This window comes from Mesoplodon bidens, assembly GCF_964165515.1.
Source record: "Mesoplodon bidens genome assembly, chromosome: 2".
Taxonomy (NCBI): Eukaryota; Metazoa; Chordata; class Mammalia; order Artiodactyla; family Ziphiidae; genus Mesoplodon; species Mesoplodon bidens.
The window spans coordinates 104,248,150-104,272,758 of record NC_138177.1 but is presented as its reverse complement, the minus strand read 5'-3'; the positions used below and the strand labels follow the sequence as shown (position 1 = coordinate 104,272,758).

At 40.8% G+C, this 24,609-nt stretch overlaps 1 protein-coding gene across 1 annotated transcript in view; it reads right to left on the bottom strand.

The window, feature by feature from the left end:
• Positions 1–24,105, bottom strand: part of DIPK1A (divergent protein kinase domain 1A) — a 123,185-nt gene extending 99,080 nt beyond the window's left edge. Inside the window, exon 1 of the mRNA XM_081226581.1 lies at positions 23,980–24,105. Within this exon, the coding sequence (XP_081082707.1) occupies positions 23,980–24,033 (54 nt within the window). The 5' untranslated portion in view covers positions 24,034–24,105. The remainder of the gene's footprint in view (positions 1–23,979) is intronic.
• Positions 24,106–24,609: the final 504 nt, after the last annotated feature.

The window sequence follows — 24,609 nt, the reverse complement described above, 5'->3', positions numbered from 1 at the left end:
ATTCAACTACCTCTGGAAATTAAGATTTTGATTTTTTTTTTCTTTGCGGTACACGGGCCTCTCACTGTTGTGGCCTCTTCCGTTGCGGAGCACAGGTTCCGGACACGCAGGCTCAGCGGCCATGGCTCACGGGCCCAGCCACTCCGCGGCATGTGGGATCTTCCCGGACCTGGGCACGAACCCGTGTCCCCTGCATCGGCAGGCAGACTCTCAACCACTGCACCACCAGGGAAGCCTAAGATTTTGATTTTTTAAAAGTATACCTTTGGGGACTTCCCTGGTGGTGCAGTGGTTAAGAATCTGCCTGCCATGCAGGGGACAAGGGTTCAATCCCTGGTCCAGGAAGATCCCACATGCCACAGAGCAACTAAGCCCATGACACCACAGCTACTGAGCTTGCGCTCTAGGGCCTGAGAGCCACAACTACTGAGCCTTCGTGCCACAACTACTGAAGCCCGCGCGCCTAAAGCCCGTGCTCCATAACAAGAGAAGCCACCACAATGAGAACCCTGTGCACCGCAATGAAGAGTAGCCCTTGCTGGCAGTAACTAGAGAAAGCTCGTGCGCAGCAATGAAGACTCAATGCAGCCATAAATAAATAAATAAATAAAATTTATTAAAAACAAATAAAAAAATAAAAGTACACTTTTGGAATTTAGCCCCTTCATCAATGAGGGTATTATGCTACTGAAATCTAGCTTTTTTGTTTGTAGACACCCAAGAGAATTTTGAAAACTATACACTGTCCCCCACCCCTGGCACATTTTAAAATTGACATCTAAAATTTTTCACCATAAGTTTATATAGTTACAAAGGAGTAATTGCTAACATATTGTAAGTATTGATACTTTAAAATAAGGCTATTATGTTACCTTAAATGTATCAAATGAAATTTAAACCCTATAGCAATTTGATAGCGCCAGTATCCACTTCAAAAAACTGATAAACTACTGGCCCAGAATGGTCAGAAATTTTCTGTATCTTATTTTCCTTCTTGAACTTATTTCCCTTTCTACTTTCACCACAAATTATTTTTAACTTTTAAGTTGAAATATTTATAGATTCACAGGAAGGTGCTAAGACGTGCAATGAGTTCCACGTACTCTTCACCCAGCATCCCCAACACTAACATCTTGCATAACTAAAAATGGCAAAACATCAAAATGAAGGAATTGACATTTGTACAACCCAGAGCTTATTCACATTTCACCAGTATGTATGCACTCATTGCATATGCGTGCACATGTGTGTAGTGCTATGCAATTTTATCACATGTGTAACTTTGTGTAACCAAAGTCAAGATACCTAACTGTATCACCACAAGACTCCTTTTACTACCCTTTTATAGCTATAGTCTTCCTCTCTCCCATCCCTTTCCTATCCCCTGGACACCACTAATCTATTCTCCATCCCTGCAATTATATTATTTCAAAAATGTTATGTAAATGGAATCATGCAGTATGTATCCTTTTGAGATTGCCTTTTACTCAGCATAATATCCTCGAGGTTCATCCAAGTAGTTGCATGCATCAATAATTCATTCTTTTTTATTGCTGAGTAATACTCTATGGTTTGGACTTAACACAGTTTCTTTAACCATTCATCCACTGAAGGACATCTGGGTTGTTTCCAGTTTTGGGGTATTACAAATAAAGTGGCTATAAACATTCATATATAGGTATGTGTAAACGTAAGTATATTAGTCATCTCAGGATGCCATAACAAAATACTATAGACTGGATGGCTTAAACAACAGAAATTTATTTTCTCACAGTTCTGGAGGTTGGAGATCCAAGATCAAGATACCATCATGGTCAGGTTCTAGTGAGAGATCTCTTCCTAGCTTGCAGATAATTACCTTCTCACCGTGTCTTCACATGGCAGAGAGAGAGAACAAGCTCTCTGTGTTTATTCTTGTAGGGGCACAATACCAACACAAGGGCTCTGCCTTATCTTTAAATACCACCCACTGGGGGTTAGGTCTTCAACATATGAATGGGGGGTATGCATACAATTTAGTCCATAGCAATAAGTTTTAATTTCTCTGGAGTAAATGCCCAGGAGTTTAATTGCTGAATCATACAGTAGTTGTATGTTTAGTTTTTTAAGAAATTGCCCATCTGTTTTCCAGGGTGGCTGGATCATTTTACATTCCCACCATTAATGTATGAATGATTCCGTTTTTCTGAATCCTTGTCAGCATTTGTTATTGCCATATTTCTTACTTTCACCATTCCAATGATATCTCACTGTGTTTTTAATTTGCATTTCCGTAATGGCTAATGAATTGAACTCTTTTTTTTAAAGTAATTAATTTATTTTGCCTGTGCTGGGTCTTAGTTGTGGCACACAGGATCTTCCTTGCAGCATGTTTTTTTTAGTTGAGGCATGCTGGCTCTTAGTTGCAGCATGCATGTGGGATCTAGTTCCCTGACCAGGGATTGAACCCGGGCCCCCTGCATTGGGAGTGCAGAGTCTTACCCATTGGGCTACCAGGGAAGTCCCAAGTTGAACATCTTTTCGTGTGCTTATTTGCCATCTGTATATCCTCTTCAGTGCAATGTCTGTGCATGTCTTTTTCCTATTTTCTAATTGGACTGGTTTTTTTTAACACTTGAGTTTTAAGAGTTCTTTATGTATTATAGTTACTAGTCTTTTGTCAGATATGTGGCTTGAAAATATCTTCTCCCCCTCCCTCCCTCCAAAAAATCTTCTCCTATTCTGTAGCTTGCCTTTTTATCCTCTTAACAAGGTTTTTTTGCAGAGCAAAGATTTTAATTTTGGTGAGTTAAAATTTATCAAATTTTCCTTTTATGGAACATGCTTTTGGTGTCAAGTCTAAGAACTTTTTGCCTAGTCCTAAGCCCCAAAGCTTTTCTACTTTTTTTTTTTTTCCTAAAAGTGTTATAGGGGCTTCCCTGGTGGCGCAGTGGTTGAGAGTCCGCCTGCCGATGCAGGGGACACGGGTTCGTGTCCCGGTCCGGGAAGATCCCACATGCCGCGGAGTGGCTGGGCCTGTGAGCCATGGGCGCTGAGCCTGTGCGTCCGGAGCCTGTGCTCCGCAACGGGAGAGGCCACAACAGTGAGAGGCCCGCATACCGTGAAAAAAAAAAAAAAAAAAAAAAAAAAAAAGTGTTATAGTTTTACATTTTCCATTTATATCCATGATCCATTCTGAGTTAATTTTTGTATAAGATTTAGGTCAAGGTTTTTGTTTTTGTTCTTTTTTTTTTTTTTTGGCCAATGGATATCCAATTGCTTCAGCACTTGGATAGCTTTATTAAAAAAGCTATCCCTCAGAAAAAAACGGAGCTGGAGGAATCAGACTCCCTGACTTCAGACTATACTACAAAGCTACAGTAATCAAGAAAATATGCTACTGGCACAAAAACAGAAACAGAGATCAATGGAACAAGATAGAAAGCCCAGAGATAAACCCACGCACCTGTGGTCAACTAATCTATGACAAAGGAGGCAAGGATATACAATGGAGAAAAGACAGTCTCTTCAACAAGTGGTGCTGGGAAAACTGGACAGCTACATGTAAAAGAATGAAATTAGAACACTCCCTAACACCATACACAAAAATAAACTCAAAATGGATTAGAGACCTAAATGTAAGACCGGACACTATAAAACTCTTAGAGGAAAACATAGGAAGAACATTCTTTGACATAAATCACAGCAAGATCTTTTTTGACCCACATTCTAGAGTAATGGAAATAACAACAAAAATAAACAAATGGGACCTAATGAAACTTAAAAGCTTTTGCACAGCAAAGGAAACTACAAACAAGATGAAAAGACATCCCTCAGAATGGGAGAAAATATTTGCAAATGAATCAACAGACAAAGGATTAATCTCCAAAATATATAAACAGCTCATGCAGCTCAATATTAAAGAAACAAACAACCCAATCCAAAATGGGCAGAAGACCTAAACAGACACTTCTCCAAAGAAGACATACAGATGGCCAAGAAGCACATGAAAAGCTGCTCAGCATCACTAATTATTAGAGAAATGCAAATCAAAACTACAATGAGGTATCACCTCACACTGGTTAGAATGGGCATTATCAGAAAATGCACAAACAACAAATGCTGGAGAGGGTGTGGAGAAAAGGGAAGCTTTCTGCACTGTTGGTGGGAATGTAAATTGATACAGCCACTATGGAGAACAGTATGGAGGTTCCTTAAAAAACTAAAAATAGAATTACCATATGACCCAGCAATCCCACTACTGGGCATATACCCAGAGAAAACCATAATTCAAAAAGACACATGCACCCCAGTGTTCATTGCAGCACTATTTACAATAGCCTGGTCATGGAAGCAACCTAAATGCCCATCGACAGACGAATGGATAAAGAAGTTGTGGTACATATATACAATGGAATATTACTCAGCCATAAAAAGGAACGAAATTAGGTCATTTGTTGAGACGTGGATGGATCTAGAGACCGCCATACAGAGTGAAGTAAGTCAGAAAGAGAAAAACAAATATCGTATATTAACGCATGTATGTGGAACCTAGAAAAATGGTACAGATGAACCGGTTTTCAGGGCAGAAGTTGAGACACAGATGTAGAGAACAAACGTATGGACACCAAGGGGGGAAAGCCGTGGGTGGGTGGGGATGGTGGTGTGATGAATTGGGCGATTGGGATTGACATGTATAAAATTGATGACTAATAAGAACCTGCTGTATAAAAAAATAAATAAAATTCAAAATTTCAGAAAAAAAGGGATATCCCTCCTCCATTTAAATTACTTTTAGATCCCTTGTAAAAAATTAATCAGGTATATTAATGTGGCTCTATTTCTAGGTTTCCTATTCTATTCCATTGATCCTTGTGTACCCCTCTGTCAGTACCACACCATCTTGATTAATAAAGCTGTATAGTAAGCATTAACATCAGGAAAGGTGATTCTTCCCACACAGTTTTTTTAATGTAATACATTTCATATTTGAAAATCTTTTATTGCCACTCTATTGTATTTTTCCTTAACAAAAATCATCTGTAAATTGAAAAGAAATTTCTCTTTATTTTCTGTAATAAAAGACTTCAAGTGTTAAAACAATTTTTTTTCTGATTTGAGTTTTCTTTATAATTAAAGAAAACCACCCAATCAATTAAACATAAATATACTGCAAATTCTTGATTTAAGAAATTTAAATATAAGAAAGAAAACTTTTTAAAAGAGATGGGTGAGATTTTTCTTCTTCAGTTAGTTCACATTTCCTTGCAGTGACTATTATTTATTGCCAGAATGAAACAGGGCTCAGTATCAATTCTATCCCTACTTTTTGTTTTCATAACTTTAGGTCAAGAGAAACCTTTTCCACATAAATGAGAAGATGAGAATGGAAGTTTTGTTAGAGCAATTATTTCTCAATTCTTTGAAATCTTTTGACTTACGTGACAAAAAAGTGATCTACCATCAAAATTATACTTAATCAGGGATTTCTGTGGTGGTCCAGTGGTTAAGACCCTGTGCTTTCACTGCAAGGGGCATGGGTTCGATCCCTGGTTGGGGAACTAAGATCCTGCATGCCAATGGCACAGCCATAAAAATACACACACACACACACACACACACACACATATATAACCACTTTGCTGTGCACTTGAAACTAACACAACACTGTAAATCAACTATACTCCAATATAAAATAAAAATTTTAAAGTATCAGTTATATACAAATATTAAGCATTTTAAATATCTATATATATGTGTATACTTAATGATCTACTAGTTAACTGGCAAACAACTCAATTAGGTCTTTTAGTTTTGTGAAGGCAAAAAATGGGAAACTATTTGAATTGCAAAAGAAACTGTTATCCAGTCATTCCTTGAGATAGTGTTACTTAGTCATTCACTATCTCAACACAGACACCAATATTTTCAACTGTCCTTTGTTTGGTACCCTGGTGGCTTTTACATCTAGGGACCTTTGTAAGATCTGAGATGGTTGAGCAGTGTGCCTTTCTTCTGTAATAGTGGAAGAAGGGCAACTGTGAAAGAGAAGGTGGGAAAGCAGCCCCTGCACCTCCATCAAAGGCACATTCTCAGGCAGAACAATGTTAGGAAAGGGTACGTGGGGAATTTAAGGATCTACAAATTGGTCCCCTTAAACTATCCATGCCCCCCCATACTCCTTGAAAAGTGTACCCAATTTAAAGATAAAAGCGAATGTGCATCTGCAGCCCATGGTATCAATACAAGCACCGGGGCTATATAAGTGAGCAGTAGGGCTTCCCTGGTGGCACAACGGTTAAGAAACTACCTGCCAATGCAGGGGACACGGGTTCGAGCCCTGGTCCAGGAAGATCCCACATGTCGTGGAGCAATGAAGCCCATGCGCCACAACTACTGAGTCTGCCCTGCCCGCGAGTCACAACTACTGAGCCTGCATGTTGCAACTAGTGAAGCCCATGTGCCTAGAGCCCACGCTCCGCAACAAGAGAAGACACTGCAATGAGAAGCCCGCGCACCACAACGAAGAGTAGCCCCCACTTGCCGCACCTAGAGAAAGCCCGCATGCAGCAATGAAGACCCAACGCAGCCAAAAATAAATAAATATGCTTATTAAAAAAAAAAGCATTTACTACACACTTCTTTTTTTAAATATAAATTTATTCATTTTATTTGTTTATTTTTGGCTGCGTTGGGTCTTCATTGCTGCGTGCGGGCTTTCTCTAGGTGCGCAGGCTTCAGTAGTTGTGGTTCGCAGGCTCTAGAGTGCAGGCTCAATAGTTGTGGCACATAGGCTTAGTTGCTCCACGGCATGTGGGATCTTCCTGGACCAGGGCTCGAACCCGTGTCCCCAGCATTGGCAGGCGGATTCTTAACCACCGTGCCCCCAGGGAAGCCCAGTAAATGCTTTTTGATGAGGAAAAGTGCAACAGCAAAATGACAAGCACCAAAATAGCAACACAATATATCAAAGGAAGACTCCACTTGAAAGCTAAGAATCAGACTGAAGCAAATTAAGTTGTAGCTTAAAGCATAATAATTAAGTCCTTTAAATTCACCAAAGCATTCAGCTATCACAGACTGAAAAGGCTTGTTTATCCTTTCTCTATCCTAGGGGAGTAAATTATCTCATGAGTCTTTCTATTTCACCAAAGTGCTCTTTCAAAGGTGATGAAATGTTTAGGCAATTCATTACCTTAACATGAAAATCTTTTACAGGACAGAAGAATGATCAAAACCAAAAGGGGGGTGGGTAGCACTGACTAAAGAGAAAAGGATATGCTCTCTCAGGGTAATACCAAGTTTCCCGTTCTTGCCTGGCTGGCTTCTGCTTGTTAGTCAGACTGGCATCTGCTTGTTAGTCAGATCTCAGGTTCTCCAGCCAGCCGGCTAACACAGATGTCTTGACACTCACTATCACTTCACCTATTTTAATTATTTGCATTGTGCACATAGCTACCTGATGTTTTTGTTGTGTGGTTATTTTTTAACTTCATTTATTCTCTATCCATCAGTGCCCCTCCCCCAAACAATATGCAAATTCTATGACAGCAAAGAGCTATCAGAGTCACTGCTACAAACCCAGTGCTTACCTGATACATAGCAGGTAATACCCTTGTTGACTATAACCTATAGAAATCAGGAACAAAATTGATGCTAATTTTAAGACTCTAATCTTTAATTGAGTAGTTTTTTCTTGTGTTTTCTTTTTTTTTTTACTAAAATAAACGGTTGCTATTGTACAAGATTTTCTGGAAAAAAATGTGCCATTATATCTTTATCCCTCTGAAGTTATTTACGCCAATTCTCTTGCCTTATTTTACTGAAATAACTTATTAATTATGCAATGCTTAAACAGATATTGCAGCCATGAAGATAAACAGGGTAAATATTCAAATGATAGTTAAAATTCATATCAGGACTTTTAGTTCAAGATGGTAGATTGAGGATATAGGTTTACTACTTAAAGCTTGCAAAACCACACTGAAAGAAGGGAGACAAAAGAAGCAATGAAAGTTTAATATCAAAAGGAAGGGGAAGTAGGGGGGTTCACCAGTGGATGAAAGATCCAACAAATTTCTAGAATTCAAAAAGCAGATTGAATTGTGTTGACGGATGAGATGGGCAAAGAAAGCCACAGCCCAGAATACTCCACAAAGCAACCTAAAGAAGCTGGAAGCCAACTGCTTGTTGGAATGCTAGAAGGAATCTAGAGAGCCAATCTGCTCTGGAACACCTGATGGCTCTGGGCTCTGGGCCAGAGGTATGAGGGAGGGCAGGAGTGAGAAGTGGGGCTGAAGACAGTGGGGATAAATGAAGGTCTGTACCTGGAACTGCGCTGGTTGGCACCTCCATCTGCTTCCCCCACCCCCCATGCATATCACAGGCAGCCTGGCATTAACCCCCAGTTGAAAAACCAGATAGCTGAAGGAACAAACAACCTGGGGAAAGCCAAGGCTTCTAATGGTAGTACAGTCCGCCCGGGATAAAGCACTCCTCTGACACAGGGCCCCCAGGGCCTGAGCACAGGCTCACCCCAGAGCAAGAAGGCCAGCCAACGCACCCCACCTACACAGAGGGCACAGTCAGCCATCCACTCAGGTGATAGGTCTAGGGGGAAAAGAGACCCACTTTTCAAATAGCAGAGGAAATACACACCAGTTTCTCAGCCCTGCTCTCTAAAATATGAATAGATGACCAAGGCACATGGAAAAATCCAGCAGCATGAAAAAGAAGAGCTAAGAAAAACATATAGAAAAAGAAATCCTGAGGGGAACAAATATAATTAAGGGACATAAGAAAATAAAAAATATTAAAAAAAACCCTACTATAATCAAAAGATTCCAGAGGGTATTACATGCATATAAACTAGGAATAGGAAACCACACACACAGAAAAGGAACAAAGAACTTGACATAAGTCTTTTAAATTAAATTTAAAAGTCAGAATTTGAAGAGTGATTAGAAAAGGAAAAAAATCAACAGATGAGCTGGAAAATAAAACTGAGAAACTCAGAATGAGAGTGTATGGATAAAAAGATGGAAAATAATAGAGAAACTGTGAGAGATACAAAGAGCCAATCCAAGAGGTACAACATTTGACTAATAAGAGCCCCCCAAAAGAGGAAACAGAAAAAAGAGAATGGAGAAGCTATTAATTAATAGAATTCCCCAGAGTTGAAGAAACACCCAAGTCGTAAGATTGAAAGGGCTGGGGGCTTCCCTGGTGGCGCAGTGGTTAAGAATCCACCTGCCAACGCAGGGGACACGGGTTTGAGCCCTGGTCCAGGAAGATCCCACACGCTGCGGAGCAACTAAGCCCGTGCGCCACAACTACTGAGCCTGCGTGCCGCAGCTAATGAAGCCCATGCACCTAGAGCCCGTGCTCCACAACGAGAGAAGCCGCCACAATGAGAAGCCCATGCACCACAACAGAGTAGCCCCTGCTCGCCGCAACTAGAGAAACCCCATGTGCAGCAACAAAGACCCAACGCAGCTGAAGATAATAAATAAATAAATAAATAAAATTAAAAAAAAAAGATTGAAAGGGCTGAGTGCTCAATACAATCAACTGATAAAAGACCCACATTTATACATTTCCTCATGGAATTCCAAAACAAATGTAAAAAGGAGACACTGGGGCTTCCCCGGTGGTGCAAGTGGTTGGGAGACCGCCTGCTGATGCAGGGGACACGGGTTCGTGCCCCGGTCCGGGAGGATCCCACATGCCGCAGAGCGGCTGGGCCCGTGGGCTGTGGCCGCTGGGCCTGTGCGTCTGGAGCCTGTGCTCCGCAACGGGAGGGGCCACAATGGTGAGAGGCCCGCGTACAGCAAAAAAAAAAAAAAAAAAGGAGACACTGAACAGGAAAAACAGGACTGAAAAACACCCACCAAGGACTGACAATCAAACTGGCTTCTTGTCAGCAACAGAGGATGTGAGAAGACAATGTCTTCATGGTTTTAAAGAAAATTATTTTCAGCCCAGAATTCTGCACCCAACCTAACTACAAACAAAGGTACAATAAAGACAGTTTTAGACGTGACTCAGAAAGTTTACTTCCCACACGTCCTTTCTAAAGAACTTATTTCAGGATATACCCCAGTAAAATTATGGCATAAATCAGAATAGTGGAAGACCCAGGATCCTAAGAACAGTGATTCCAACATAGAAGAATAGAGGAAAACCCTTGGAAGACAGCTGTGCAGTAGCCTAGAGAAGCATTTGGTCATGAAGGGGGATTCCACAGAATAAAAAATACAACTGAGAATATGGAAAAAGTGAGGCTATGGTAAAGGCATATTATGCCAAAAAAACCCAAAAAACAAAATACAATTAGAAACTCCCTGAAAATTAAAAAGAAAGAAAAAGACAAATGTCACAAAAAAGCTGTATTTCAAGTAAGAAGCACGCTTACATATCCTAATTATAAGGAACTGGAATATGAGAAAAGGGGATGTAGTTGTTATTGATCTTACAGTCTTGAGAGCGAAGGGGTCATGACCCTGGCCCTGGAGAAAATGTAATCCCAGCACACAAATTGGCTCTGCACTAAATATAGAATGATATTTTAGGGGGTACTAAAAATAGAGAGGCCCTTCATCTTAGGCCAGAATTAACTTTGATGTGGTTGGTCTCAAGACATAAATTTCAGGACCCTAAGAGAAAGACTGGCCAAAACTGCTTTACTCTTGTTTTATTTTCTATAATTGTGGCATCAAATGTTAGCCAGTTCCTACCTGCAGTGCTTTCCCCGAAGATGAAAGTTGTTTTCATTATTCAAATGGTCTAGGACTCCAAAACTAGCTCAGTTCACTTGGATTTGAGGGGCAGATAACATAATAAATGTCTGCTTCCTAGAGCTGAGCATAACCAGGTAATCATTCCAAAAAAGACAGTATATTGACTGCTCAGGGGAGAAACTGTGGCTCAGAGTGATCTCAAATCATAACTCTGTTACTTCACTACAGATCCCAAAGGCTAGGCTTTAAATTATGATTCTTTAGTAGGAATATTAAAAGGCAAGCAAGCATGATTTCTAAGCAAAAAGAAACTTTCTATAGGGAATGTGCAAATATCACATGTTCTCTTCCCTATTGGCAAAAATATGGTTTAGCTTCTGGAAAGGGACAAATCCTTGCAGTAATTTGCTTAATAACAAAAGGCATTTGTCCCAGTAATTCTACCCACTTTCCTGACATGGAGAAAATAATTTCATGCTGCAGTCAATGGATCTCAGGTTTACAAGGGAGATTTTTCCTTTATGGAAGAATTAACAAGTCATAATATAATACTGTTTACAGTTTTCATCTTTTAGAGTCAACTTATTTGGAGATTTGGTTATTGTCACAGGACAAAATATAAAAGTTATCAACTTTGACAATGTAAAAGTGTTGCTGGACTTCCCTGGTGGCGCAGTGGTTAAGAATCCGCCTGCCAGTGCAGGCGACACAGGTTTGATCCCTGCTCCGGGAAGATCCCACGTGCTGTGGAGCAACTAAGCCCGTGCGCCACAACTACCGAGCCTGCGCTCTAGAGCCCGCAAGCCACGACTACTGAGCCCGCGCACCTAGAGCCCGTGCTCCGCAACAAGAGACGCCACCTCAATGTGAAGCCCACGCACCACAACGAAGAGTAGGTCCTGCTCTCTGCAACTAGAGAAAACCCGCACGCAGCAATGAAGACCCAACACAGCTAAAAAAAAAAAAAAAAAAAAAAAAAAAGTGGTTGCTGACAGAAACTGGGAAAACCAGATGAAAAACAGAACATGTTCAATGTCCCTTCTTAAAAAGGGGGGGAGTAGACAGACTGACAAAAGTGGATGAAATGAGATAGAGGTGTCATTATTTGAAGTTACTAAGTTAAGCAACAGAAGAAGTAAAATTTAAAACAAACACTGGAAGAGAATGAGATGACCATAGTGTAAGCAAGCTAAGTACTCCTTAAAAGTAGAAAGTCAATAGATACATCTAAAGTTGATAAATCAAGAAACAGAGGTAAAAGTCTATTATTTAGAGCAGCAGCCCCAAATCATTTTTTATTGTACAATCCTCTCAGGGAAAATATTTTAGAGCACAAATCCCTAACATTTGTATATTTACTTATTTATACTCAATATAAAATCATGATTATATTAACTTATTATTTGTATACTGTGACTCACACAGTAATAGAAATTAAAAGTATATAAGAATAATTTTGAATAGATTTTTATTGTGGGGGGGGATGCTTGTTATAGTAAATCAAAAACAAAAAATCATCAGCTATTCGGACAAAAATATTTTAAGATATAAAAAGTATATGAGAATAAATACAATTTCAAATAATTTCTTCCAGTACCCAAATTCAGCATGATATGCACCTCCCAGGGTGTGTGCAGTTCCCTTTAGACACACAGCTCTAGAAGTTAGAGGTTTAGCCACCGGGAAATCCAATAAGATAAGTGATTCAAAGAGGCTACCTTTTGGGAGCAAAGCTGGGGGTAAGGAGAAGTGGAAGGGGAGACTTATGATTTGCATCATAAGCTCACCTATACTATTTTACTTATTGTATATACATTTTCTTTCATATAAGTAATTAGTTAATCTGATCAACTCCATAAAACTCTATATCTGGATTCAGTCATTCAACAAACATTTATTGAACATCTGCTTTGGGCTAGGCACAGGGGATAAAGAGAGGAAATTGACATCCTGGCTGTCAGGGAGACCACAGTCTGGGGCTCAGAAGAGAGATATGAAAATCACTGAGGACAATTCAATATCATAAGTGCTGTAAGAGAAGTGTGTGTCAGATATCATGTACCTACAGGGTGGGGCACAAAAGAGGTACACTAATACCATGTGGGATGTTAGGGAGGAATTGCTGAAAGGTCACTTCCTCTCTGAGTTGAAACCTAAAGGACAAGTAGAAAACTGAGAATAAACCAGGTAAAGAGGGATGCAGGGAAATGGGGGAAGGGCATTCTAGGGCAAAGAGGAAATGGTGGGGTAGACAGGTTGACATGTGAGAGAGAAGCACGGTGTGCTGGGAAACTGGAAGGTTTTCAGAATTGCTAGAGCAAACAGTGCATGAGATGGTAGAGGCAGGAATGAAACAGCAAGATAGGAAGGGACCAGAAACAAAGAGCCATGCTCAGAACTCTGCTTAGTCTACTGAAGGCAATGGTAAGCCACTGAAGGATTTCACTGGTAGGGAGGGAGATTAGATCAGACTGGCATTTTGGGAAAGACTGCTCTGGAAGTAATGTGGAAGGTGGATCTGAAAGGGGTAAATGAGGAAGGGCCTTCTGGAGGCTATTACAATGTGGGCCTAATGAGACAAAAGGAGAGAATCACAGTACCAGCAGGAGACAAACGGCCAACAGGTACATGAAAAGGTGATCACTATCACTAATCATCAGAGAAATGCAAGTCAAAACCACAATGAGCTATCACCTCACACCTGTTAGGATGGCCGTCATCAAAAAGACAAGAGACAACTATGTTGGCCAGGATGTGGAGAAAAGGGAACCCTTGTGCACTACTGGTAGGAATTTAAGTTGGTTCAGCCACTATGAAAACAGTATGGAGATTCTGCAAAGAGTAAAAAATAGAACTACCATATGATCCAGCATTCCTACTTCTGGGTATATAACCAAAGGAAATGAAAATAGGATCTCAAAGAGATAGCTGCATTCCCATGGTCACTGCAGCATTATTCACAATAGCCAAGACATGGAAACAACCTAAGAGTCCAAAGTGTCCACTGGAAGATGAATGGATAAAGAAAATGTGGCATATACATACACCATGGAATACTACTCAGCCATGAGGAAGGAGGAAATACTACCACTTGCAACAGAATAGATTGACCTTGAAGGCATTATGCTAAGTGAAATAAGCCAGACAGAAAGAAAAATATTACATGGTATATCAGTTATATGCAGAATCTAAAAATTTTTTAGAAAGTCGAAGTCTTAGAGTAGAAAAATGGCTACCAGAGGCTGGGAGGTGGGGAAAATAGGGAAAGGTCAATAAAAGGCCAGTAAAACCTTACAGCTGCACAATGAATAAGGTCTGAGGATCTAATGTAAAACATGGTGACTATAGTTGATAACACTGTGGGTTTTTTTTTAAAGATGATGCAATCAAAAGTTATTTAGGAGATGCACTAGTGGAATTGCTGAGGGATTAAACATGAGGGTAAGGAAACAGGGAGAGTCTAGAAGGACTTAGGTATATTTATCTCTTGAGTAACTGGAGAGTATCACTAACTGAAATAGGGAAAGAAACAATTTGGGGGCAGGACTTTAGCTTTGGACATGTTGAATACGAAGTGCTATCTAGAGGTAGATATCAAATAAGCAACTAGATGCAAATCTGAAGTTCCGGGTGGGGAGGTTTGGGCTGGTGATACAGAGTTGAGACCCATTAGTATTTGGGTTGTAGTGTAAGCCATGTGAAGAGATGCAATTACCCAAGGAGACTACAAAGTGAGAAGTAGAGAAGCTTGGGGTCCTGAGGAAAGCAGGGGGCAAAGAAAGATGAGATTGAAAGGAAAGTGTGGAATAAAGGATAGAATAAGAATAAAGGAAGGTCAGAGGGACAAAGAAGTAGTGAGTGAGCAAAGAAGAGTAGCTGAAATGACAGAACATGTGATCCTGACTAAATAGGGAAAAGAGGGAAGCCAGAGGAGGTTGGCAAATTGGAAGAAATGGGGGTGGCAAGAGCCTCCATTATAATGACAATTATGAGGATGATATGATGGTGCTGGTGGTAACGGTAAAGAGTAAGAACGTGAAAGAGACAGCAGTGTGTGCTTAGCGTGAGCTATTGGAGTTCAATATCTCAGAGTCATTACAGAATATTTTTGAATATATGTAAAAATATATGTACTGTACTATATCATTTTGCACATCCTGAGTACTATGCTCAGGATAAAGGACAAGACCAAGGTAATAAACAGGCTCTGCCTTCACTGGATATGAATTTAGTTCTACTGGATCAGGTGTGACTGAAAAATCTTACAAGCTGGCACATTAAAACAAAACCAAGCATTGTCTTCTTTAAGGGGTAAAGAACAACAATGTTAGTTAATTACAGTAATAAACAGAAAGAAATAGGTTACATTTTAAAGAACCTTTTCTTAGAGTTCATAAAGTGATACTTTTCCACTTTTACTTCAGTTGGTACAACGATACAAAAGATTTAAGAATATTATCTATTGTAAAAACAAGTATCACCACATGTGGTTGTTCAGCAGCTATTTATTTGTATTTTCCTTCCTTTAATAAGCATGCAAGATTCCTCTCATAGTAACTGCTGGAATCATAAATACAATAATAACTCTCTTATAAAATCTCTTCTTTGGCAATATCTTAAAAACCTAATAGTAATGAGGGGAAAACCAAAATATTTTAGGAAATGATTGATTTTGTTAAATTGTCAGAATTTTCAGTTGTATTCTTTCTGGGGGTAGACAGAATTCTAAAGCTGTCTCTCAACATTCCCACTCCCCGGTTATTTAATCAAACACTAATCTAGATGCTGCTGTGAAGAGACTTAAAATAGAGATATAATCTTGGATTATGCAGGTGGACCCAATGTAATCATATGAACCCTTAAAAGCAGAAGAGGAAGGGGTCAGAGAGATGAGGCAGAGAAAGGTAGTAAAAGGCGGAGGCAGAAGAGCAAGTCAGAGACACTGGAAACATTTGAAGGGCTCCACCCACTGTTGCTGGCTTTGAAGATGGAGAAAAGAAGCCATGAACCCAGAAATGGAGGCAGCCTCTAGAAGCTGAGAACAACCCCCAGCCAACAGCCAGCAAGGAAATGGAGCCTTCAGTCCTACTACAGCATGGAACTGAATTCTGAAAACAATCTGAAAGAGCCTGGAAATCAATTCATTCCCAGAGCTCCAGAAAGAAACTCAACCCTACTGATGCCTTGATTTTCAACCTTGTGAAACCTGGAGCAGAGAACCAGCTGGGCCATACCATCCTAGGACTTCTAACCTTCAGAAGTGTGAGATATGGGTACAAATAAATGTGTGTTTTCTTAAGCTGCTAAATCTATGGCAATTTGTTATAGGACCACTGGGAAACTAACAATGCTTTCTTTAATCACTGACTTCAGGGCTTCCCTGGTGGCACAGTGGTTAAGAATCTGCCTGCCAATGCAGGGGACACGGGTTCGAGCCTGGTCTGGGAAGATCCCACATGCTGCGGAGCAACTAAGCCCGTGCGCCACAACTACTGAGCCTGTGCTCTAGAGCCCACGAGCCACAACTACTGAAGCCCATGCGCCTAGGGCCCATGCTCTGCAACAAGAGAAGCCACCGCAATCAGAAGTCCGCACACCGCAACGAAGAGTAGCCCACTCACCACAACTAGAGAAAGCCCGTGCACAGCAACAAAGACCCAACGCAGCCAAAAATAAATAAATAAAATAAACAATAATAAAATTAAAAAAAAATACTGCATGATTCTACTTACATGAGTTATCTAAAGAAGTCAAACACATGGAAACAGAAAGTATAATAGAATGTGGCCACCAGGCTGGTGAGGAGGGGAAAATGAGGAGTTGTTGTGCCATGGGTACAGAGTTTCAGTTCTGCAAGATGAAAAAGTTCTACAGATCTGTTGCCAAAAATGTGCATATATTAACAGTCCTGTACTGTACACTTAAAAATGGTTAAGATGGTAAACTTTATACTGTGTGTTTTGGCCACAATAAAAAACAAAAGAAAAAACATTCCCACAACATCATGATCATACCTAAAAAGATAATTATTTAATTTCATTAAATAGTCATCAAAAAAATCCCTTACTATTTCTAAAGAAAAATTCTTCCACTAATATTTTGGGTTTTTAAAACATGTTCATTTTACAGTATCCTGGTTTTTCTAAACTCATATACTTTCTAGATCAAAGGGTTTTAAAGGAAAATTATTCACAAAATATTTGAAAGTCTAGAAATAGATATGTTAAGAATGTGAGACATTTATCTTTTCAATCAATGTAAAAAGATGATATTTAACAGAATAGTATAGTATTGTTTTTCAAAGTAACTTTAAAAAATGAAAACATTAAGATGAAAACCTCTAAAAAAAGAAAGCTTCTATAAAGAATACAAAACAACATTAAGATGAAAAACTGAGGCACTGGGAAGATGACAATGAAGAAACCTTTTTACTATATGCTACAGCCTGAAAGTGTGTGAAGATGAAATCTGCCTGAGAATTCACCATTTCTTTTGAGTTTCTAACAGGGGTAGAAAAGCAACTTATGGTAATATCAAAAGGCTGCATTATAATTCTATGCTTGAATTTAAGACATTATGGGATACAGATGCTCCCTGTGTATTCACAAGTCTCAGAAAGCTAATCATCATTCTGGAGATTTAGTTTCAGGCAAAGGCAAAAGTGTAGCTCTGAACAGCAGGTATAATAAACCTATATTACTAAACCATGCTACCTATAGTCCTTCTCCCTTTGGAGAACAGGAAACAACTACTTGCTCTTACTATCCTTAGATTTAGAATAATCCTGTGAGCTGAAAATGAGCAAAAAGCCGTATTAATCTTACTACCATATTTGTCAACATTGTCACTATTACCAGCTAATCTGTATCAGTAACCCTATCTGGCACTAAACCTGCAAAATATCCACATGAACTCATAAAGAACCAAACTATCTACAGTAGTCATATTTGAAGACTAGTACTAATGTAAGTCAAAGAGCCAGGCAAGTATCAGAAATGTTAAACAAGTTCCAACACCCTGATTAGAACATGCCATCTATCCATCCATTCATGACAGCCCTACTGAACACATATTGAAAGTGTTAGTCATTTTTAAGAGGATGCCTTAAGAAATCCAGAACTTTTGCAATTTAAAGGACTTGAAAAACCTTCAGAAGTACCCAAGTATCTCAGACTTCAAATTCCATTAGAGTTGCACCAGCTTTTTGTATGTAACAGGGCATGCAGGCAGAATAACTGGAATGGAAAATGTGTCTAATCTAAGTATAGAGAATTAGCTTAAATTGTCTTAACTTTCATTCTTCCAGGACTTAATGATAGTGAGGGGAAGAAGGTATTAAAAAGTAAAACCAATGAATTATAGGGCTTCTGTGTTATCAGTCCCACTCAGACTGAGTAAAGGCCAAACAAAGTGGATCCTAATTTGTAGAAAACATGATGTTAAAAACAGACAAACACAGGTGTCATTCTGGGTCACCATGCAGGCCACAAGGAGTATCATCACAATGGTGTGTGGAAGAAAAACACTGCCTAAAAATCGTCCAAACTGGTTAACACACCTACAGATTCTGTTCTCATTGGCAGGATTCTACTCCTTTCAACGTGCCACAACATTTAGCTAGTCCAGGAAGTACTATTTCCCAGGTAAGTTTTCAACAAAATAGCTAGGAAGGACAGAACCGCAAGTTAGTGTGCTCTGAGAATACTGCCTGGCCATGAGCTGCTTGTTGCTCAGATAAATGCTTGTGGGTTATCACAATCCCTCCTGGCTCACAGAGAGGCTGCAAAGGCAAACAGTGTGCCTGCACCAGTCCTCTGGATGAAGTACTCCCTGCACCAAAAAGCTGGCATTGGTGGAATCTACAAGAGGCAGAAAGAAGGACCACATGAATGGGATAAACTCAGTTTCTTTTCTTTTTTTTTTTTTTACAGCTTTATTGAGATATAATTCACAACCGTACAGTTTATTCATTTAAATTATACAATTCAATGGTTCTTAGTGTATTCACAGAGTTGTGCAAAGCATCAATTTTAGAACACTTCCATTACCACAAAAAGAAACCTCATATCCATTTCCCCCCAACCCTCCCAGCCCTAGGCAACAACTAATCTACTTTCTGTCTTTATAGATATGCCTTTTCTGGACACTTCATATAAATGGAACCATAGAATATGTGATCTTTCGTGAGTGGCTTCTTTCATACAGTGTTTTCAAGGTTCATCCCTATTATAGCACATATCAATTCTTCATTCTTCTTTATTGTTGAATAATATTCTACTACATGGACACACCACATCAGTTCTTTTCTTCACAAGAAGTAGAATCTCTTTTGCTATATAAACAAAACTACAAAAAGTACTTAGGTCCCCACATTAGTCCATAAATGCCTATTTAAGCCATATTATAGCTGAAAACTTATCATAATTGCATAATACTACGGTTTCTAGAAACATTATCAATCATCACAGTAATATCTGGATTAAAGAAATATTGAGAACGAAGCTCCTTTATAATTCAGTCAATTGCTTAAAATTTTTTCCCTGTAAATTGCAGTAGGAAGAGGAACTTGAAAGCCCTAAGGCCCGAACACCTCAGGACAAAACTACTTTTTGACTCCACCCACTTGAAGATGAACAGCAAAACGGCAAGTATACAAAGCTGGTGTCTGCAACTTCCCTGTCTTCTTGCTGGGCCCTTCATCTCTTCCCCCTATCTTTGACATTCAATACTCTTCACCCCTCCTCCTAGCTCCAAAGAAAACAAGACCTTTTATATCTGTTGACTAATTACAGCCTCACTTTAAATTAAAATATTACATTTACATGCAAATGTTAATTAAACCAGACATTTTCTAAGACATTCTCCCAAAACCTGAAATGAGAATTAGTTTCCCTGCAAAGAACTTCCAGTAGGAACAAGTTGGTAAGCGGAGAGTTTTTTGTTTTGTTTTTAACCAAGAGACCCTCTCAAATCATAGTAAACCCACCCCATGGCAAATTGAATTTAGTCAGTCCTCTCAGGGTAATGCATATGTGAGAGAAAATAAGGAACTGTTATTAATTTTGTTAGGCGTGATAATGGTATTATGTCTAAAGGTATCCTTATCTGTTAGAAATTCATACTAAGGTATTTGGATGATGTGATACCTGAAATTTGCTTCAAAATACTTTAGTTGGAAAGAGGACATGGGGGAGGGGAGATGAAACAAAATACTGATAATTGTCGAGGGTAAGCGATAAGGTACATGACAGTTCATTATTCTTTTCTGCTTTATGTATGTATAAAAATTTCCATAGTAAAATACTTTTAAAAAGAGAGAAACTGTTCTGTTCCTCTCAGGCAGTCTTTCGTTCCTTCACTTTTCCTTCATAACACTTACTGTTGTCACTATGTATTTCTTTTTTTAAGTTAATTTTTTTAAACTTATTTATTTATTTATTTTTGGCTGTGTTGGATCTTCGTTGCTGCACGTGGGCTTTCTCTAGTTGCAGTGAGCGGGGGCTACTCTTTGTTGAGGTGCGCAGGCTTCTCATTGCGGTGGCTTCTCTTGTGGAGCACGGGCTCTAGGCGTGCGGGCTTCAGTAGTTTGGCACACGGGCTCACTAGTTGTGGTTTGCAGGCTCTAGAGCGCCGGCTCAGTAGTTGTGGCGCACAGGCTTAGTTGCTCCGCAGCATGTGGGATCTTCCCGGACCAGGGCTCGAACCCGTGTCCCCAGCATTGGCAGGCAGATTCTCAACCACTGCGCCACCAGGGAAGCCCTAAATTAATTTTTTAAATTAATTTTTTATTGGCATCTAGTTGCTTTACAATGTTGTCTTAGCTTCTACTGCACAGCAAAATGAACCAGCCATACATACACATATATCCCCTCCCTTTTGGATTTCTCTCCCATTTAGGACACCACAGTGCATTAAGTAGAGTTCCCTGTGCTATACAGTATGTTCTGCTCAGTTATCTATTTTATACATAGTATCAATAGTGCATATATGTCATCCCTGTCTCCCAATTCCTCCCACCCCACCCCTTTCCCCCTTGGTATCCAGACATTTGTTATCTACGTCTGTGTCTCTATTTCTGCTTTGCAAATAAGGTCATCTATACCATTTTCCTAGATTCCACATATATGTGTTAAAATACGATATTTATTTTTCTCTTTCTGACTTACTTCACTTTGTATGACACTCTCTAGGCCCAGCCACGTCTCTACAAATGACCCAATTTCGTTCCTTTTTATGGCTGAGTAATATTCCACTGTATATATGTACCACATCTTCTTTATCCATTCCTCTGTTGATGGGCATTTAGGTTGTTTCCATGTCCTGGCTATTGTAAATAGTGCTGCAGTGAACACTGGGGTGCATGTGTCTTTTTGAATTATGGTTTTCTCTGGGTATATGCCCAGTAGTGGAATTTCTGGGTCATATGGTAGTTTTATTTTTAGTTTTTTAAGGAACTTTCATACTGTTCTCCATAGTGGCTGTATCAATTTACATTCCCACCAACACTGAAAGTGGGTTCCCTTTTCTCCATACCCCCTCCAGCATTTATTGTTTGTGGATTTTTTGATGACGGCTATTCTGACCGGTGTGAGGTGATACCTCATGTCACTATATATTTCTAAGATTTTATTAATGTTTGTCTCCCTGACTAGACTTTAAGCTGCATGAGAACCACAAAGGTGTTCTGTTTAGCTCCTTTAGAATCCCTACCACCTCACAGAGTTTCTGGCATGTGAGAAGCATCCAACAAATATTTATTAAGTAAATAATGGAGTCAATAAAATTAAGTCATATCATGCCCCCAGATAAATAAATACTCAATAAATAAAAAGGGGGATGGGAGAAAGTCAGGGACCTTTGGTTGAAGGAATTTAACATATTTACCTATATGTATTTACTATTTAAGTTCATATGCTTTTCTATTAAAAAATGTAGTAAAGGTGTCACAAAATAGATTTAACTTCCTCTAGCTAATCCTCACTACATTCATGTGATTACTCAGCTAAGAACTACACTCTCCACTTCATGATAGAGAAACTATGGAACTGAAAAGTTGTGAAATTTTTTCAAGGGCATAATGAACCAGATGCACAAATGGACAAAAGTCAGCTCTGTCCTTATGCCTCATGCCTCATGCTGTTCCCAAAGGAACATGATTTTATTCTCAAGAAAAGAAAACAATAAAAATATAAAAATAAGAGCTCTGTATAAGTTAATTCAACTTTCAGTGGCTGAGAAACTGAATAGCTAGCTGTATAACAGTCTTAGATGAAAATATTTTATTTTGACTTCACCTAAAACAATTTCAAGGTTGAAGCACCTAATGGTAGAGGAAGTATTAAAAACATAAGGTGAGGCATTTAGGCAATAGAGAACAGAAGAAGGCATGACACGAGTAATTTGACGGCCTTTTTTTAAAAGCTGGTTAAATTGAAACAGTATGGTGAGGGACAACTAACAAGAAAATTCATAAAGAAATTCATAAAGAGAATAAATACTAATACCAAGACAATGTTTAAAACACCAGCGTACCCGGTTCCCAAGTTTTAAATTTATTTATCTCAAATATAATACTATAATCAATAAAGATTTCTACTTAATCATTATTTTATATAGAAACAGCCTACTAAAATACCACTATGCCCCCAAATGCTTTTGAAATGCTTAAAACCTGAGTTGACCTTCATTTGGTAATAGATAATGATGTACACATTCAGGAAGGCAGAAATACCAAATGTTTCCCATTAACAGATGCATAACTATTTGTAAAACTAATCTTAACTCAGCCAATCTGAAAGCTCTTGTACTATGGTGCCAAAAAAAAGTCACAACCACACCTGTGGAGAACAGTGAGAACCAAATGAGTCAAAGTCTAAAAGTCTGCCACGAAATCGAAAAAATAAATAAATAAATAGCTACACAGTTTTAGTTAAGAAAAAACATTTAAAATATCTCAATAAACTTATTTTGAGTATAGAGTCTGGAAAGATTTTTTTTTCCTCTTACATAAAGGGTTACAAAGAGGTATCTGGCCTGGGTTGAATTCTAGACTGGGTTGCTCTACTGTCACTCAAGGCACAGTTACTACTGGTGGAGCTGCTACAAAGACTCAGAACGTTCCGTTTTACTCCTATACTCTTCATATCATGGGCTGTCAATCATGCTTCCAACTTGCAGTACCTCACTCATTGCAGAGTAATGATTCACACATGCAATTTCCAAACAAAAATGTAAGATTTACTTGCCCCATAACGCTTTCTTCTCAACTTTTAAAATAATTGATAAAAGCACCAGCTGAGCATGAATTCCCATTCTAAAATAATCTATCAATAGCTTTAAGCCTTTTAAGGTAAGCGGTAAAGGAATACTGTCCTCTGAATGCAGACAACACTGCAGACCCACGCGAGGCATTGATTTGTAGTTGTTTTTCCACTGGGGTGATGGATTTGCGCTCAGCTACTCACGGTGTCTACTAGGTCCCCCTGGTGACCAACAGTACATGAAGACAGTAGTAGGGTTCGAAGACACAGACTGGCAGCGGAACAGAGGGTGGAACGGGAAATCATGAAAAATTAACACGCCAACAGTACACATGACATGACTGAAAATTACGTTTGCATTGTTGGGGTATCTGAGATCGGCCAAGACACTGTCCCCTTCCTTTTAAAACGCAAACATCCATCCGCCTCGCTTGGGCTTCGGAGCCCTACCTCCCATTTAAATCACGGGTGTGACGGAGAGACCAAACCAAGGGGTTCAGCCCGAGGCACATGCCGCTTCTCCAGGGTTTGGGGAAAACACTGACGTGACAAATTACCATAATTTTCTAAAATATGGAGGAATGACACACCACCTTTCCTACCACCTACTGAAGACTCAGGATAGAGTCGAGAACAGCCGCCCTCAGGGGCCCACCACAGAGGGGGGAGGAGAGCACCGGACCAGGGAGAAGACGGCGGCACGTCCCGAGCCCAGACTGCGGAGCCCCGAACGCGAGGGGCGTAGGGTCTCACCCGGGTCACGTCCCGGGGCACTCGGGATGCGAGGGGCGCGAGGGCGAGCCCGGGCCGGCCGACATGCTGGGGGCGGCGGGACAGCGGCTGGGGCTGCGGCGCCCGGGCGGCGGGGGAGGGCGCGCCGCCAGGTGCCGGACGGCAGGGGGCAGCGGGGTTCGGGCGGGCGCCGGACCCAGGGAGGGAGGAGGGAGGCGGGCGAGTCCCGCGCAGAGAGAGGGCGCGCGGCGGGTTCGCCGCCGGCCTACCTGGAGGTAACAGGGTTTCCTTAGCCAGGCCCCCGGACAGAGACTCCTCGCCATGGTAATCACACATCGCCCCGCCGCGCCGCAGTCAGAGGCGGACCCGAGCGCTGGCGACCCGGCTCCCCGCCTTCCCCCGCCCCCAGCTCGGCCGGGCCCGCCCACTCCTCCGCCCCCGCGGCGGCGCGCGCCGCGCTTCCCCCGGCCCTGCTGAGGTGACTGCAGCCGGCGGCCCGAGGCCCGGCCTCCTGCTTTGCTCGCCGGGCTGCCGTGGCTGTCAGAGCCGCCGCCGACTCCGGCATAAAGGGGAGTCGCGCCTCGCCTCGGCCGACACAAATCCAACTGCGCCTCGCGCTTAAAGGGGAGGCGTGCGGAGGAGGGGTGGGGCGCCGCGGAAGCGGGGGTGTCGCACGCTCGGCGCCGGGAGGGACTGGTCGGGCGGGTGAGGGCTTGCGCCCCGCGGACGGGAGAACCCAGCGCTCAGACGGCGCCGACCTAAGTGCCTACTGCCAGCTTCCCGCTCCCAGCGCTGCGCGTCCCGCCACCCCGCCCGGAGGGTCTGACGCTCCCTTTGGACTCTGCTCCTTCAGGCCGGACGTGTCTGGGCGGGTTGCGTGGAAATTCAAGGGAAGCTTG